Here is a 16,502-nt window from a genome sequence, read left to right on the forward strand (position 1 = left end):
ACCCCTGGCACAATTCAGAATGCTTCTTGCATATACTTGGTAGAATTCCCTTTCTAATGAATTGAAATCAATGTTAGTGACAGCAGCCAATTACATGTATGGTATCTGAAGATTCTAGTATACACAATTAACTTTAATGTGCATTCAAAACGAAAAACACAAAACTAGACTGTTTCTTTAATGCATACCATATATGTTTGGGACCAAAAGGGTTAACAAAATAAACAAACTATAGCAACATTTTATGTATAGAGCGCCAGCAGATTCTGCTATTTGTGAAAGATGGCATGCTAGGCCACTTTCTGTGATGAAGATGACCCTGCATATATGTTATGTCAAAGTAATTCAGACACTTTTTGTATTTATGGTATTTCATGACTTACTTGCTCAATGTGCATAGAGGGATACCAGCGGCACCTTACTATTGATGGCCCAGGAGAGGACCTCTTCTGCACCTCCTCTGAAATTCTGCTTTTGAGCTAAAATCCAGGACTATCTTGATCTCCGCGTAGAGTGTGCTGTTTCAGTGTTCTCGGCTGAGCTAGTCTCACCCTGTTTGTCGTACCCTGTATGCTTTGATAATGCTTGATAGTCTTGTCCCCTACTGCTTTTCAGTTGTCTACCCCAATACCTGTTAACTAGAGTGGACCATTTGGCCCACGTGCATGGCACAAATCTGGCAGAGAAACACTTGTTTCACCGAATGGACACCAGTGAGACATATGCTATTTGCCTCTGTGATTCCTGCACATAACCGAACCTTTTAACTGTGTTGGCAGGGGTTTGTTTCAATGTTACTATTTTTTTTGTTTAATTCTAAACTGAATCCACTTTGACTTAAAGCTTTTTAAGTCAATGACTCCTTTTTATGCTGTGTGATGATTAACAGATTTCCATTAATACTGAAAAGCCCATTGACGATTACCAAGAGCCATAAGCAGCTTAGTGAATTAATATGTTTTGGTTATGGAGATCCCTTTGGCCAAACAACGATTCTGATGAAAAAGGGCCATGTGAGGCTGAATCACAGAAAAGTTATGGAGGACTACTACTTTGGAAACACATACAGGGCCTTATGTATAAATGCCAATTCTGGACAAGTCCGAATATGTGGCACTAGGGTCCAGACTGGAAATTTGAAACGGCCCTGGCACTTTAAGGCTAGCAGCAGGAAAAGTATGCGCGGCCGCAATCTATGCTCAGTGTGCGGTAACTTATATAAAGCCCATAGCCAAACGGTAAGAACCATATCTGCTGCACTTGTGTTATTAACATTAAGTGGCCACTTACCACATGTTTGTTTCCTCAGGGCCACTTTCACTCATAGGTTTGAGTTGACAAGTGCAATAGAATCCACCTTGACTCTTCCCTCAAAGCTCACACTTTTTTGTTTAGCCCTCACATATATATGCCCTGGCCTATAGCTGGTGGTGAGGCTGGATATAGCGTGCCAATCACATGCTCTCTTTTGTTGTGTTGTGCACGTGTGGATTCGATTTTTCGTCACAGTTCTTAGTGATCACATGGTGGGAAGGATGGTTGAGCATTTTGGCAACCATTCCTCCTTGAAGATTTCCTTGACTTTATCCCAGCTATTGTTCAGAGTGCAGTATTTTTTTACCCTAGCTTCATAAAGAAATTAAAAAAAAATATGTTGAATGGCCCATCGGCCATTTGTCTGGTTTGCCAGATGGTTTGTCCTGGCCTATGTGGAACAATCCTCATGGAAACCGGCAAATATTTCTGTTGACTGCTCTATTTAGCACTTAGCACAGAATACATCTTCTGGGACCTAGAATGCCAAAACATAACCAACTTGATTACAGTAACTATACTGACCCCACATTTCTATATGTATTGCTCAATATTTTAGTTCGGTCAAACTCTGATGGAAAACCACACAAGTTTGGTTCTTCAATGAATGCTGCCTTTACTTTGTACATTAATGTTTCATTACAATTTCATTACAAAGAACCCATCTTGGACTGTGTTGCTATGCATGCTGCTACATTAATATATACATTAGTACACATAAAGCAGAGTACAGTAGACTTGGCTTACTCATTAGGTATCACAGTAGCTGGTAGGAGCAGGGGGTCTCTTCTCCTTTATGGGTATGTCTTCCATATGTATATCGCTGATTTTAACATTAAATTCTCCCCTGTTGTGATTTGCGCTGGCGCACCATGACTGCCTGCAATGCCAGCACCATTTCACAGAGTAAAGCTGCTGGCAGTGTGTGTGTGTCTGGAACATTGGGTGCACATTCATGTGTTCCTACTGACCTTGTAGCCATGTCCAGTGGCATATTTTGTCTAAGATCTAGGACTAGCCCAGGGTAACACCACTGTCCATTCAATCACTGCACACATCTGTCATATTGGACTGAAAGTGTGAGCAAAGTCAGAATTCCCTTTAACCCCTGGCTGGGACATTTTGAAAATATTTTTAATCGAAATGGCTGTTCCGTTAACCTGTATGCTGTTCTTTTTCATTTTACACTTCCCCGTGCTTTTTTTTAAAAAAAAACAAAATCATACAAATTGCCCCAAAAGAAAAAATATATTTAGAAGTATGGAAAAGTGTCTGGGGAAAGTTCCTAAGTTACGCCTTAGTATTCCGCCTTAAATTATATCATGATGGCAAAATGGGTGCCATTCAGATCAAAATACAGACTGCGGAAGGATAATGATGGAACCAGTATTATTCAAAGAGCCATCTGTGATCAATGCGTATCTAGTAATAGCACTTCTGTCCATTCAAAGTACGGGAAATGTCATGGTTCACGTCCTGCCAGGTCAGCAGAGCTCCAAGGAGCAAGCAATGTTGTGCTGGTAATAGCAGCGTCACAACTTTCCCTTGATAGATGAAATAGCGGACCTGTTATCAGACGAAAAGAGTAGCATAATTCTGTTTCACGTTCTGATGCACAACAGCAACCTGTTTAAAATCGCCATGGAGACTGTTAACAGACGTCATTCAGGCTGAAACATGGTTTAAAGAAGGAGGCTATTCGAATTATCCACAGTCCAGCGGTGAAAGGTTTTCAAAGCTAGCACTGACGTTATAGATGGCATCTGGCCATTTTCCCAAAACAGATTGTTATCGTTCACGGAGCAGGAAGCAAATTACCGCCTTCAAGAAGTGACCGAAGTTGCATGCGCTGGACACCAGCCAATGGGAGTGAAGACCAGGATCCGAGGTTACGACACACTTTGTGACATCAGTCTGCAAAGCAAAGAGCAAATTAGAGTGTACAATACACAAAACTACTAAAAACACCAAATTCTTATGATCTTTCTCAAACTCCTTATGACCCTTTCAATCAACCATTTTTGTATGTAACAGATGACCTGCCGGATTAACAGCTTCCACCGACAAGCGTCAGCCTCTTTAGAACAATGCGTAGGGTTATCTCCAACAATTAAAATGAATTAGGAGATAGTAGGTGAAGCGGGTTATCCTTCTAAAAACATTTTGTCATAGGTCATTAGTCACCTGTAATAGGCAATGCATTCATGATTTACTCAGATAAGTACAATTCAGCCCGGTCCTAATTAATGAGCCACCAAAGCCTGTATCATAGATGCAGCCTACACTACACATGGACTGGCAATGAGAAACTCTGTTCTATGTGATTATGTACAAGAAAATGCTATCTACTCCAATCAGGTGATTTCTGCATTGGCACTTGGTGATGTGATCTCGTTTTAGAACTACTAGTTTTAGAACTACTCAGGCTTCTATTGTGTGCCTGGAAACAGAGTTTGATGGCAGATAAGAACTATTCGGCCAATTTTTCCTAATGAGAAGACTCAGACCTTACTCGGTCCTTGATTTTGTTTTAGATTTAGGATAGCTTTATGCCTATTTCATACATTCCATCCATTATCTTCTACCACTTCCCTCCTGTACTTTGTTAAATCCTGTAATGTACTTAAATGTTTGTGAATATATACAGTATATATACATAGATATGTACAATGGTTTCATATGAAATTAGATAAGATTGCGATAGTTACACCTCCTTAATCTCATGACAGTCCGTCAACGATGAGATCCTAGAAACACAAATCTGTACAATAAAGGATAATGGAATACTGTCCATTCATGAGAAAAGATTACACTTCTAAACTTTATGAATGCAGCTTTAAACGATTCCCCGTGACCTGCATAGTGGCAGGAGCCAAGTAATCATGACATTACCATGGAGTAAAGCCAGAGAACAGGGCTTATATTAGCAACAAATTCTTGGTATTTAGACTACGTCAGAGGCTCTTAATCCAGGGTAAGAGTTGCTTGAATTTAGAATTCTTCTATTCAATATCTTGTGATTCTGTCTCCATATGATTTTGGGGTATCTATAGATTAGAAATAAAAGGTAACTGGAAGGTGAGCATTGGATGTGTCGATGCCAGACTACATACAGGGTGGGCATTAATAATGTGTAGTCACCAATTAACAAAGAATTGTTAAACCGACGTAACACACAGAATGGCCACACAAAGTCAGCGACAGATTGGTGTGGGAGGCTAGAAGACGAATGATAGCCTGAATGTGGGAGTAGTGAGAATGCCATGCGTGGCATAATGGAAGAGCTACTGGTTGCCATAAGGTGACTTGTCAGGTTGCTGGCACAAGGTTTACATTATATAATGAGACACCCTTTAAAAAAAATTCAGACTGTGTACTACAGACTACACCTGGGTATAACTGGATATACTGCCGTGGGGGTTACTGTGTTCTGAGTGTGAATGTGCTGACAAATATTATTATTATTTAATATTATTTATTATGTATGTGATATTTATTTTTTATTTATTATTTATTGATTGATTTATATGGCATCATCCTATATCGTCAAATAGCATCAGCAATGTACTTACCCATCCTCCTCTCCTCTTCAACCAAGTGACAAGCGTCTTACGTATAAACTCTCCCAGGCAGTCCACTATTGTCAGGACCAGCGCTGGTTGGGATTGTTTTACGCAGTCCACGGCTAGACCCGCCGCCACAGAATACAGGGACACCACCTTCCCCCATGTGATACCTGCAAAGCACAAGAGCTTCAGCCAGCTTGTATCAGCTTCAGATCTCTAACTCTTTGAGTCTGTCATGATACACGTTACACTTTTATTATTTTCATCATTTTTTTTGCAATGAGGAACTGATAATTGAACATAGAACTCCTTTTAGTTAAACTTTCTGCACAAAAACCCAACGCCACGACCAGCCATTTGTCGCTCAGGCATCACGGGGTTAATCACAGCTGTACGAGTTTCCAGATGCTCATAATTCACATCGCATTGTGGAAGGTGGCACTTGTACCATCATGTTCCCTACCTGCTGTGAATATCTCGGCTGCTACGGCCAGGAATGCATCAGACAGCACCGTCTCAGAGGCGAGAGAGATGTTCAGCTGCCGGGCGATGTTTCTGTACACAGCTGGTCTCATGTATTCCAATTCATCCCCTGCAATGCAGCAACGCAAAGATAATCTAGCTTCCCACACGCATAACACGCAAACAAAATGCACCAAACATCCTACTCATGGTACATTACCTGTCTTCTTAGTTACATAGTTACATAGTTACATAGGCTGAAAAAAGACATGCGTCCATCAAGTTCAGCCTTTCCTATATCTGTTAACTTGTTGCTGTTTGATCCAAAAGAAGGCAAAAAACCCCGGCTTCGCTCTTTCCAATTTTGCACTAACCAGGGAAAAAAATTCCTTCTTGACCCCAAATGGCAGTCAGATTTCTCCTTGGATCAATAAGCTGTTTCCCCATAATTAAAGATTATATCCCCGAATATTATGTTTTTCCAGGTATCCATCCAGTTGCAGTTTAAACGTCTGTACAGACTCTGATAAAACTACCTCTGCTGGCAGAGAATTCCACATCCTTATTGTCCTTACTCTAAAAAACCCTTTCCTCTGCCTTAGTCTAAATCTCCTTTCTTGCAGTCTAAATGCATGACCGCGTGTCCTATGCATAGTCCTGTTTATGAACAGATTTCCACACAATGGTTTGTATTGGCCCCGAATATATTTATATAACGTTATCATATCCCCTCTGAGGCGACGTTTTTCTAAACTAAACAGATTTAAATTAGTTAACCTTTCTTCATAACTATAGTGCTCCATTCCTTTTATTAATTTTGTAGCCGGCCTCTGCACCCTTTCTAGTGCTATGATATCCTTCTTTAGAAAAGGTGCCCAAAATTGCACAGCATAGTCAAGGTGTGGCCTTACCATTGATTTATACAGAGGCAAAATTATATCTTTATTCCGCGACTTGATGCCCCTTTTTATACACGACAACCTACGTTAATACAGCAAAGCACTTTTCTTTATTGATATTTATTAAATATGGTATTCTTTTTCTCCACTGTAGTTATCCATAGAACAAAGGTAATCAACAGGCAGCTCTCCACTCATCGTGGACTACAGCTCCCATGATCTTCAACAAGCATTGTGGTTTTGAGGTCCAATATCTGCGCACTTTCAATTAAAGGGCAGTCCCTGGAGTTCCCGACAGAGGAGTAGAATTGTAAAAATCCTGTTTCATGTATCTTCCATAGATATCAGATGTCTTAATAACTTATTCTTCTTGGCGAATTCCACAGCTTCAGAACGTTTCACCCCAGAGATAGCTGCAGGCATTGAGGGCGCACATCCTGAATTCACTTATCATGGTCCTGAAGCTGTTGACAAGCAAACCACTTGTCATTCGGGTTTCTTATCTGTATTGCGCAACACTGGCATGTTTGTTGCAGAGAGAGATATATAGTTTCTTGAGACACACTGGGAACGCAAGGGATATTTCTGCAATATTTATGTCAGTAGAACAGACATAAGTCTGAACGTCGCCCTGGTCAGATAAGAAAAACTGACATTGGTCTGTATCTATCCAAAAGAAGATGAAGTCTCGTCAAAGGTGATACATTTTCTTGGGCCATCACAGAAAAGATGTAGAGTGACGTAGGCTTTCAGGATCTCACTGATCCTGGTCACTCTAAATACATATATATATAAATACAAATATTTTATCCAAATGTTTTAATCAACAAATACTTACCTAGTCGCAGGAAGATGGCGGATACTTCAGCCATGCGTCCACCAGCCGTGGAGGAGATTCCATGCTCTGGTTTGTTCCATCCCAGACCTGCTCGCTGAAGCCGAGCTTGAATAAAGTCTCTGCAAAGAGCCTTTCCCTGCGATACTAGTTCCTTATCAGTGGGAGATCTGTCAAAAGCCTCAAGAACTTCGGCGGCAAACACAGATGAGCGTCTTAGCATCTCCATCCTGAGAGAATGGAGATCAGGCAATCTTGGTGTAAACAGAGATCTCCATTCACAGTCAGGGAGGATGGCAAGTGATGTGTGTCTGCAGTGATCTCACGGGTGGATTACGCAGCTATGGTGATATGCCGTGTGCTGAAGAATGTATTTACAGACGAGATCTCTACTGCAACCTAAAGAAGAAGAACAAAAGACTGATTAGAATACTATAGACACTCTATAGACACATCAAATAATCATTCCTAAAGCACCGTAACATCATGTAAATTACAATACAGTGCTACTATATAGGCCCAGACTGCTAGTGACCCACTGGGCATTTGCCCGGTGTGCCTGATGGCTAGATAGCACCACACATCCCCGATCTACACTTCAGTGGATCTGGGCATAAACACGTAGAGTACAGCCGCACATATCCAGCTGTGTGCCGCAGCTACATCATCAGGCAGCTGCTGGCCTTAAAGTGCCAGTCGGGCCAGTCGGGCCCTGCTACTATATGATCTGCTAGGCAGACTAGACCTGTACCTAGGGTTTATTGTTTCAAGGGGCAAGAAATCCAACTTTCATCTACAGTCCAATTCTTTTCCCTTGCGTCTATGGCTCTCCTACAAAGCCTTAAAAAAGAATTAGTTTCCCTTTAAGCCTTGGGATACATGGAATGGGTTGTGACGCCTCGAGTCATAAAACTGGCACTGATCAGAGAATAAAATTATTTTTTTCCAGTTTGGGTAAAATTAAATAATTTGCCTATGATGGTGATGGCCCCAGATATTTTTGTTTATAAAATCTAGAGCATCCATTGATAATCGACCAACAAGTTTCCTGTAGCAGATTTTATTAATATGGGATTTCCGGGGGGCTGTCCTGGCACAGACCTGATCCCACCCTGAATATACAATGCCGATCCTCCTATTCATTTTTTATAAGATCAGTCATTGTTGTTTTGTGTTTTTTCTTAAGTAAATTCAAATTGTGTAAATCATTGTGTTTTGACCACCTTGGTTTTGACTCAGCTTGTCATATTTCTAAACACCTGATCTGATGGAGAAATCGAAATGTGGGGCAACCAACATTGTTTTTTATGATAATTGCTTCACATTATGCCACTTTGGTGCAGAATTCTTTTGTAAAAATGACTAAGCTTAACACAACACGTCTAGGCTTTATAAAAGAAATGATTCTCTAATTATGAAAACTATTAATTTATAATAAACTATTAGCATAAGTGATCACGTCTGAAAACACAAACTCATACAACACATAATACATTCTTGCTTAGGACACGCCATGGAAAAAGTCTTTCTATGTAACATAGCTTGGTATGGCCTCTAGCCTTTAAATGCACTATGTCACCTAAAATAAACTGTATATTTAAATGTGAAGCATCCATCTCCAATGGCTCTGCTGTTATGGAAAGCTATTTCAGGACTGTCCGTGCTCTGGGAAAATTCTCAAAGTGTTTATTTAAAATCTGCCAACACTTCTTTCGTGGTTTATTATCCTTCTTTTTTTTGTCTTTGTTTTGTCCATCAGTTTGTTGTTTTAGTTTTGGCTAATTTCTCCAGGATGATTATGATATTGGGCATAACACACCGCCTGGACCGATAAATAACTTAAAGAATGCTTAGTATGTATTTCACATGATTGGGGTGCGGGGTATGAGAGAGGGGTACACTACTGAAACATTGGAACTAATAAAGAATAGTTTTACGGGATGCATGCTAAATGGAGACATGCCACATGATTAGATTTAGATGTCTGTAGATTACTTAAATTAGAATTAGATGAGAGAATGTATTGTACCCCCCTTATTAGGCTGTAAAATATACACATATATAATATATATGATTAAGCTGGCAGGAGGAAAGGGATCTTCATGGGATTCATAAGAAGTCCCACCTGGCCCGCTACACTTTATGAGCAGAGCCATAACTAGAAATCTTGGTGGCTGGGGCAAGGTCAGAGGTCGTGTCCTGGGCTGGTGTCCAACATGGAGGCATAGAGGCATTGCTCTTGGGTGACTGTATTGTCCCCATCACATTGTGGCACCTGGGGCAGCTGTCCCTCCTGCCCCATGGAAGTTACAGCCCTGATTGCCACCAGGGTGCCTAGAATGATAAAGCCGCATGTACACCATCAGTGGATCCTTTTTGTGCTTTTCTTGTATTACCGTTCCTCTGTTGTCCCTTCTAGCGAATGTGTGTTAGACGGCACTGAATAATGTGTGTTGTATGTGGAATGTGGTTTGGGCTGCTCTGCACCAATAAATAATTTATAAATGTACTTATTCTGTAAGGTACCCAATCCTATCAATGTAAACACAAACCCCCTGGTCCCTGGATGGTTATGTTACAGAACGCAATGGGTTTAACTAAAATACCTTCTAATTCAGTCTTGAGGTTCTGTACGGACTAAATTTTCTTTTAAACATTTATATTCCTTAAAAAAGGGATTCAAATCATAGAAACAGCTTAGCTGTGTTAATTAAAACAGATTATTATTGATAGTAAATCCCAAACCAGATTGTAAAGGGTGTAAAAGATGTGAAGTCGATGGAATTTTGGCTCCTCTGCATCATCTCTGTTTCTAATAAATTTGTTTTAAATTCTGATAGTCCGGATGTGGGTGGTTTGAAATCCTCCTGACTTTTGATCTGTAAAGTAGGATGGAATTCTTCTGTGGGTTTAGTAAAAAAACCATTATATTTTACAATCCCATATAATCAAACGATAACAATCCTTCGTCTCACTCACACATGGATTGTATTACTAGGAATAAATGTCTAGATTTTATCAGACACTGAGATTAACAAAAATGTAATAAATGGATGACAGGTGTAGAAATCCAATATTTGGAATTTTTTTGTGATTAACCGCAGTTAGCGTGAAACGCGTTGGGTGTCTGTGTTTTTATCCTCCCGCTGTGCCAATTTTTAAGGATTAATAATAGATGGACTTTTGATTTATATGAGCGTTGGGAGATCCTCTGTTCTGCGGTGTGCTAATCTCAGATTATGTAGCTAAAATCAATGATTTTAGCTACAATTCCCATTATACCCAGCCATCATGGAAAGCAAAACAATGCTTTCTCTGTAGAGTTTATATCTAATCAAGAAAAAACACGTAAAACTACACCAAACCCTAACCCCAAACACCCACAGCAAGCAAATCAAGGTATTTTACATTAACTACTTATTACCTGGCATAACCAGCATTGGTCAGCTGAATAACATAACATTCATTATAACGTTATGTTAGAAAAAAAATATATATTTATACATCATAAATCCGAAATTTACAAATAATTGAATCAATTCTACATAATTTAATAACAATTGACTAACCATTCAGATGACCAACATTCTAAACATTTTATGGTCCAGTAGATACATAAATCCATCCTCACTGGCACCGAAAACCAGATGGTTATCCAGTCAGTACAGACAAACAGTGGAGATCAAGCTTGTGGCTTCAAAGCATCTGTCTATTTAAGTATTCAGCTCACCAGATGTTCCTGGGATCCTCGACTTGTGAAGATGCCAGCAGCTGCCTTGTCAAGTGCATCAGTGGCACTCAAGCATGAGAGCGATGGGACATGTTAAGGAGCGCGTCTCTGTCCTGCACCAGCGCGCGGGGACCCGGCTGTCTTCTGCCACAATCCCGGCTCCTCTCTCTGTCCCCGTGTTGTTCTGGCAGCAGCAAGTCTAACCAGAAGCTATGAGACATAAATAAGGGGGTGGGGAGAGGAGGGAGCGAACTTATCCTTCTAAGGAAAATAGCGAGAATGCTGTGGAGGAGGGAAGAACACATCTTAAAGGTGCAAAGTGTGCTACTGTATTGAGGAAGCACTCGCTCCCGGTGTCTTTGGCTGGCAGGAGCTCCTTCTTGCTCTGAGGCTGTTGTTCGTAAACAAGCTTACTACAGCCGCATCCACGCTAAGCAACACACCAGATGTTTGTTTATCTGTAATGTATAACACCTCGGCGCATCCTCACCGCTACATTCATTCCAGGGGGGCTTCTGGGTGTATTATGGATCCCCAAAGGATTGACGAAGCCTGCGGATTTATGTTCATGTGCAGCGAGCAACAGAGAACACGTCCGCTGTTCATTCATTTAAGAAATCCATAAGAACTGTATGGGAATCCACGTCATCCTACCGTACATCTTATCTTTAGATGGGGAGCCAATTGTAAATGCTTAGAGGGACCCGCTTTAATGCATATGATAGCTGAGAGGTTCCTTTAAATTTCCACGGTGTAAATGCATGATGGGGTTCTGAACAATCCTCAAATATGCATTTTGCCCTTGGCGTGTTCCCAGTTACTTTACATGTGGGAGATGTGTTCGGCCAAACACATCTGATTGCACGTGATGTAGGTAATTATGTTAAGTGCTGAGTAAATTGTTGGCACTATATAAATAAAAGATAATACCAGTAATAATAATAATAATAATAATGTTATTCTGCTTCAGCGCTGGCTCAGTAATAACCACGAGGAGTGGGTCTAATTTGAATTAAATAATGGGGATTGTTAGAATGGAGTGTCAATCAGACCGTCTCCTGAAAAATGGGACTCCAGACCACCTTGGTTCATGAATTGAAGAACATGCGTAATAATAACACTTCATTGTTCTTCTTCTTCTTTACATATGCCACATATCGGCAGTAACTGCGGATCCAGCTGGTAAGACCATGGCGCAGCATCGTGTGATCCGGGTACGAGTGGTGGCAGGGGGTGGCATGCTGTAGTGACAGGATTGTGTTAGGTGACAGATGAGGTCGCCAGCAGAACTGTACAGCCGGCGACGCATGGAATCCTGGTCTCGGCTGTTATCCGCTGGATGCACAACGTGTTCTGTTCCACAATGTTACAGACAGACTGATAGTGTACACGGTACATGTCACAAGCTGTGAGTGAGGATCTGCATAGCAATTCTCAAGATGAGCTTCCAGTTACATATTTTTATTTAATGTCATTAGTTGGAAAAAAAGAATATTTGGAGAATTACATTTAAAACAAAGTCAGTTTATTAATAACTCTTTTTTGTTCTGGATACAATTCTTTTTTGGCCCCCCTACAAAGCACCGTATACATTGTGTTCTTTTGTCTATAGACTGCTGACATCATAGAAATAAAGCATTAAACGCGTCCTGGGATTTCATTGGAAGATCTGGCCAGCTTGACACAGGCAGCGTGTAAATGCTTGTAAAACCAGTAAAAAAGCTCGTAGCGCAGGACGGGACTCAGGCGTAGGCGCATGTGATGCTTAAGTACAGGTGAGAGGCAGAGAGGTCCCAGGGAACACCTCGCATGTCCCCGGGCGCATTCCACGGACTCGTCTCACCACTTCGTCATTTATCTATCTGTCTATCCGTCATATAAACCCAGGAATTCAGGGCATTCCTGGCGCGGTAAAGGATTGGCAACCATGGACACCCCAGAGCTAAAAACATCAACTCCCATCATACTCAGCAAGAAATAACAGAAGTGTATCCTTCAACACAGAATAGTGTAAGAATATTCTGAGCTAAGCAGTAGCTGTTCTAATGAAAGGTATCTGCTACATGGAAAGACTGACAATATATAACGGGGTATAGAGGAAAAGGAAAGGGCAGAGCGCCTGCCACCCATTACCTCCCAACTTTCCCTCTTTAGCACAGACATATTCTTTGGGACTCAAATCCCAATAGCACAGACTGCCATTGTTTTTTGTTTTTTACCTCCCTGGGCTGGTCAGGGGGGATCACAGGATCTCTCCAGGTGGCCCAAGCTCACAAATGCGGGACACTGGGCCAGCTACCTGGGACAGCAGGACTGTGGCTGAAAATTGGGTATGTTGGGAGGTATGGTTGCAAAGTATGCCAAAAAACAATTGTCCCTCTTTGGTAATTTCAGATGTTGGGAGGCATGCATGCGTGTAATTAATCTTAATTGTGCCAACCATTATTCAAGGACGGAGGCCCTGCTAGGATGGGTTTAGCATTTGGAATTATAACATGAAGATGCAGACTATACACCAACAAGATGTCTACAATCACTAAAAGTATTACGTTCTCAATCAAATTGTCCAGCTTCACCCTGAGCACATTGCCATTTCAGTCATTTAATCTATTTTTTCAATTTAGATTTACAGGTTCAGAAAATGACATTTTCAAATAACTTTCCGAGCTTTTTAACCCCAAGAAGACTGTAATTTGGGGATCACGGGAACGTCATTGGAAACAAACTCATATTACAAGAAATGCAATAAAGGAGAGCTTGAGCCAGGACTGATATCTATGATCCTCCCTTTCCCAGACGTGGAGTGTGTCAGCAGCTGAAGTGATTGTCGATGGTCTCCAGAGATCGGTTAGAAAGCTCGCCATCTTCTTGTTGGAGAACCCAAGATAAGACATCATGTATTTATGTTCTCTGTTGCAGGATTTGATCTTTAAATTAAATGTACACTCATGCAAAAGTATGTAAATACATAGAGGGATGGATCACAGGGGTCCAGGGAGACTGTAATGAGAACTTTATGGGTTTGACCTTGAGTCCCAGAGTTTTTCCACCTAAGGGTGAAGAGGCAGATTCTCCGGGTCACCCTTCTATTCTATACTGCTGTGATCATATCTAAGACTCCCAGTGAGTGCTTTTGCTACCAGTATGTAGTGGTTGACATCCCTGCTTGAATGCAGGTGACTCAAGTGTATCTTCAAATAATGACAAGTCAAGTTTCCATTACGACGGGTATCAGAGCTGACAATTCACTACTTAGAATTCCCACAATGGGGGATTAAATGGCTAATAATTTGAGGGGTCTCAGGGTCAGTTTATTTAGCTAGTTCCCAGGTATACTGATTTCATATGGAGCACAAGCAGCCAAAACCGGCGTGAAATATATACTTTGGAGGGGCGATACCAGGTACACCTTTTTTTAGGTGTTAAGGTACTTTACGAGGTACTTGAATATGCATTCTTTGTTGGCGGGACTGGATGGGGCATTAGTCAGAACCCAAAAAATAAAGAACATTTAATGTAACAAAACTTCAAAACAAATAACGTCTTAATGAGTTGCTGCTTAAGCTGATGTTAATGTTTGCCTATTGCCTGAAGTTTTGCAGCTCAGCCAAGATTAGTTTGAGAGGAGATGTGACCACAAAGGAAACGACTTCCTGCCAGATCCAATCGTAATGCGCGTCGTTCCCTGCGATATGCTGCGGGCAGCTGGACCCCATCTACCCGGCATGCCTTCTATCCAGGGGTTCTGCTGGAGGTTAACTGGGTCACAATGTTTCGTAATTAATGCCTGTATAATGTATAGTTAAACCAGTGAAATTTCTCCAAAGAGAAAAAAAAAAAAGCCTTTGCCCATTTAATTATACATTGTACTGGGCCAGCTTATCATGATATATCCAAATAGAAAATAAATACACAATAACAGCGTACACTTATAGTGTACCATAACCATATATATACATATATATCTCACATTTTTTTGAGAAAGCGAAACGTGTTGTGGGAAGGAGAGCGTGCACATTGGATTATATACCGGTATATATATATATATATATATATATATATATCTATACTGTATTGACTCTGTGTGCAGCTATAGCCACGCGTGTTTTAGCTCCTTTGCTGGGATACGGCACCATTGGTGCTTTTTTGTATATGTTTTTAGACTTAAAGATGTTTTATAGATGAATTTGTTTGCACTATTATTCTTGTGATATTATTCTAATGAATGCAAATATTTGACATATTGCAGTATTATTGTTTTATATTTCTTCTTTTTGCATATGCTCCCCAATTTGTGTTGTGTTTGCTTCTGTGAGAGACACCCTGGTAAGGAATTAAAGCACACCAATGTCTTTTTCGTAAATTTAGTAAAGATGATCCCTTGATTGGCTAACTGACGAATAATGGATTGCAAGCTATCAAGACCATCTAGGTCTCTTCTTGAGTTTGCAATCCATTATACGACAATTAGTCAATAAAGGTATCATCTTTAACAAACGCACTTTCTCTCTGTGGCTAACACAGTGGCTAACACTCTACCAATATGTTTTTCGGCAAGCCTAGAGAGTCATATGTCAGACTTTATGTGCATGAGACTATGTGGAAGTCCACGCAACGCTATGACTGATGGCCCAAATCTGGTTGATCTTACATTTTAGACCTGAATTTATTTATGGCTGGGCCATTGCCAGTAGGTTGCCAGGATTACGGGCAACTCGAGAGAGATTTTAAACACATTCACCTGGTGCTACCGAGAAAGTGTCCTCTGGTATCAAGATACTGTATTCTGGCAAATGCACGGACACGGCAGTCATTTCATAGGGTATTAGCCGGCTCCTCCTGATTAGTGACGGTAGAGAGGGTAGTTTTAAGCACAAAAATTATGTCCGGGATGAAAATCTGATCAGCCTTCGAGGTGACACTCCGTCTAAATACATGGTGCATTTTATAAACTGTTAATTCCCTGGCATGCACCAATTTCACAAACGTCCTATGAAATCACAAGAGCTGAGAGAGCTCGGGCTCCCGCTCCCATTAATGTGATGCCAAACGGCCGGCTCTGCCAAGGGGTTAGCGAAGAAACAGGATATACAATTAGTGAGGTTTCCCAATGTTCCTGCTTCGCTATATTTGTTGTGCGTATTTTGTTCCAGAGAGGTTTTTTTAGCTTCCACCAGTTTACTTAGCGTTCATTTTCTGTAACAGGTTGCGGTTTCATACCTCATTAAGAAGGTGTTAGATAAGTGGAACAACCTTCCAGCAGAAGTTGTATAAGTTAATTTAAACATGCGTGGGATGGGAATAAGGCTATCTTGAATAGAAGCCAAGACCAGTTAGAGGCTTTTAAAGCAGGAACAATTGGGCAGACTACATGAGCCACATTTCTAGAGCCACATACATAGCAATTAAAACATTGGGCTTTCTTTTCCAGATCATTCTTACTGTTACCCATTAGTGTGAACCTCGAATATCGCTACGTTACGAACCAGTTTCTACATGTATCTTGACATAAGCGCTTCAGTGGGAAATCATTATGCATCCTGTTCCACGCTGCAGCCACACCAAAAACTTCTCCTTGCCCTGAGGGACCTTAATGTGAGAGGCTTCATTGACTCTTAATAAATTATTTTCGGAGGTTTTAAATGCTGCCACATCAGCTGTCAAAGTCTAAAGTATGATCACATATTTAATTATTA

The 16,502-nt window shown here is 40.8% G+C and overlaps 1 protein-coding gene across 1 annotated transcript; it reads right to left on the reverse strand.

The window, feature by feature from the left end:
- Positions 1-2,549: 2,549 nt before the first annotated feature.
- BOK (BCL2 family apoptosis regulator BOK) lies at positions 2,550-11,298 on the reverse strand. The gene is made up of 5 exons (XM_053460690.1): positions 10,807-11,298; positions 7,080-7,475; positions 5,344-5,472; positions 4,887-5,050; positions 2,550-3,228 (listed from the first exon to the last, which is right to left on the reverse strand). Exons 2-5 carry the CDS (start codon positions 7,303-7,305, stop codon positions 3,103-3,105), a joined length of 645 nt encoding a protein of 214 aa, XP_053316665.1. The 5' UTR covers positions 7,306-7,475; positions 10,807-11,298; the 3' UTR covers positions 2,550-3,102.
- Between the last annotated feature and the right edge of the window lie 5,204 nt (positions 11,299-16,502).

The sequence above is a fragment of the Spea bombifrons genome, chromosome 3 (assembly GCF_027358695.1).
Source record: "Spea bombifrons isolate aSpeBom1 chromosome 3, aSpeBom1.2.pri, whole genome shotgun sequence".
NCBI lineage: Eukaryota > Metazoa > Chordata > Amphibia > Anura > Pelobatidae > Spea > Spea bombifrons.

Excerpts from the sequence above, each read along its gene's own strand:
- BOK (XM_053460690.1), bottom strand. The coding sequence starts at position 7,305 with ATGGAGATGCTAAGACGCTCATCTGTGTTTGCCGCCGAAGTTCTTGAG. Across the intron at positions 5,473-7,079 it reads CGCCATCTTCCTGCGACTAG|GGGATGAATTGGAATACATG; the intron begins GTAAGTATTTGT and ends GCTGCATTGCAG. Across the intron at positions 5,051-5,343 it reads AGCCGAGATATTCACAGCAG|GTATCACATGGGGGAAGGTG; the intron begins GTAGGGAACATG and ends TGTGCTTTGCAG.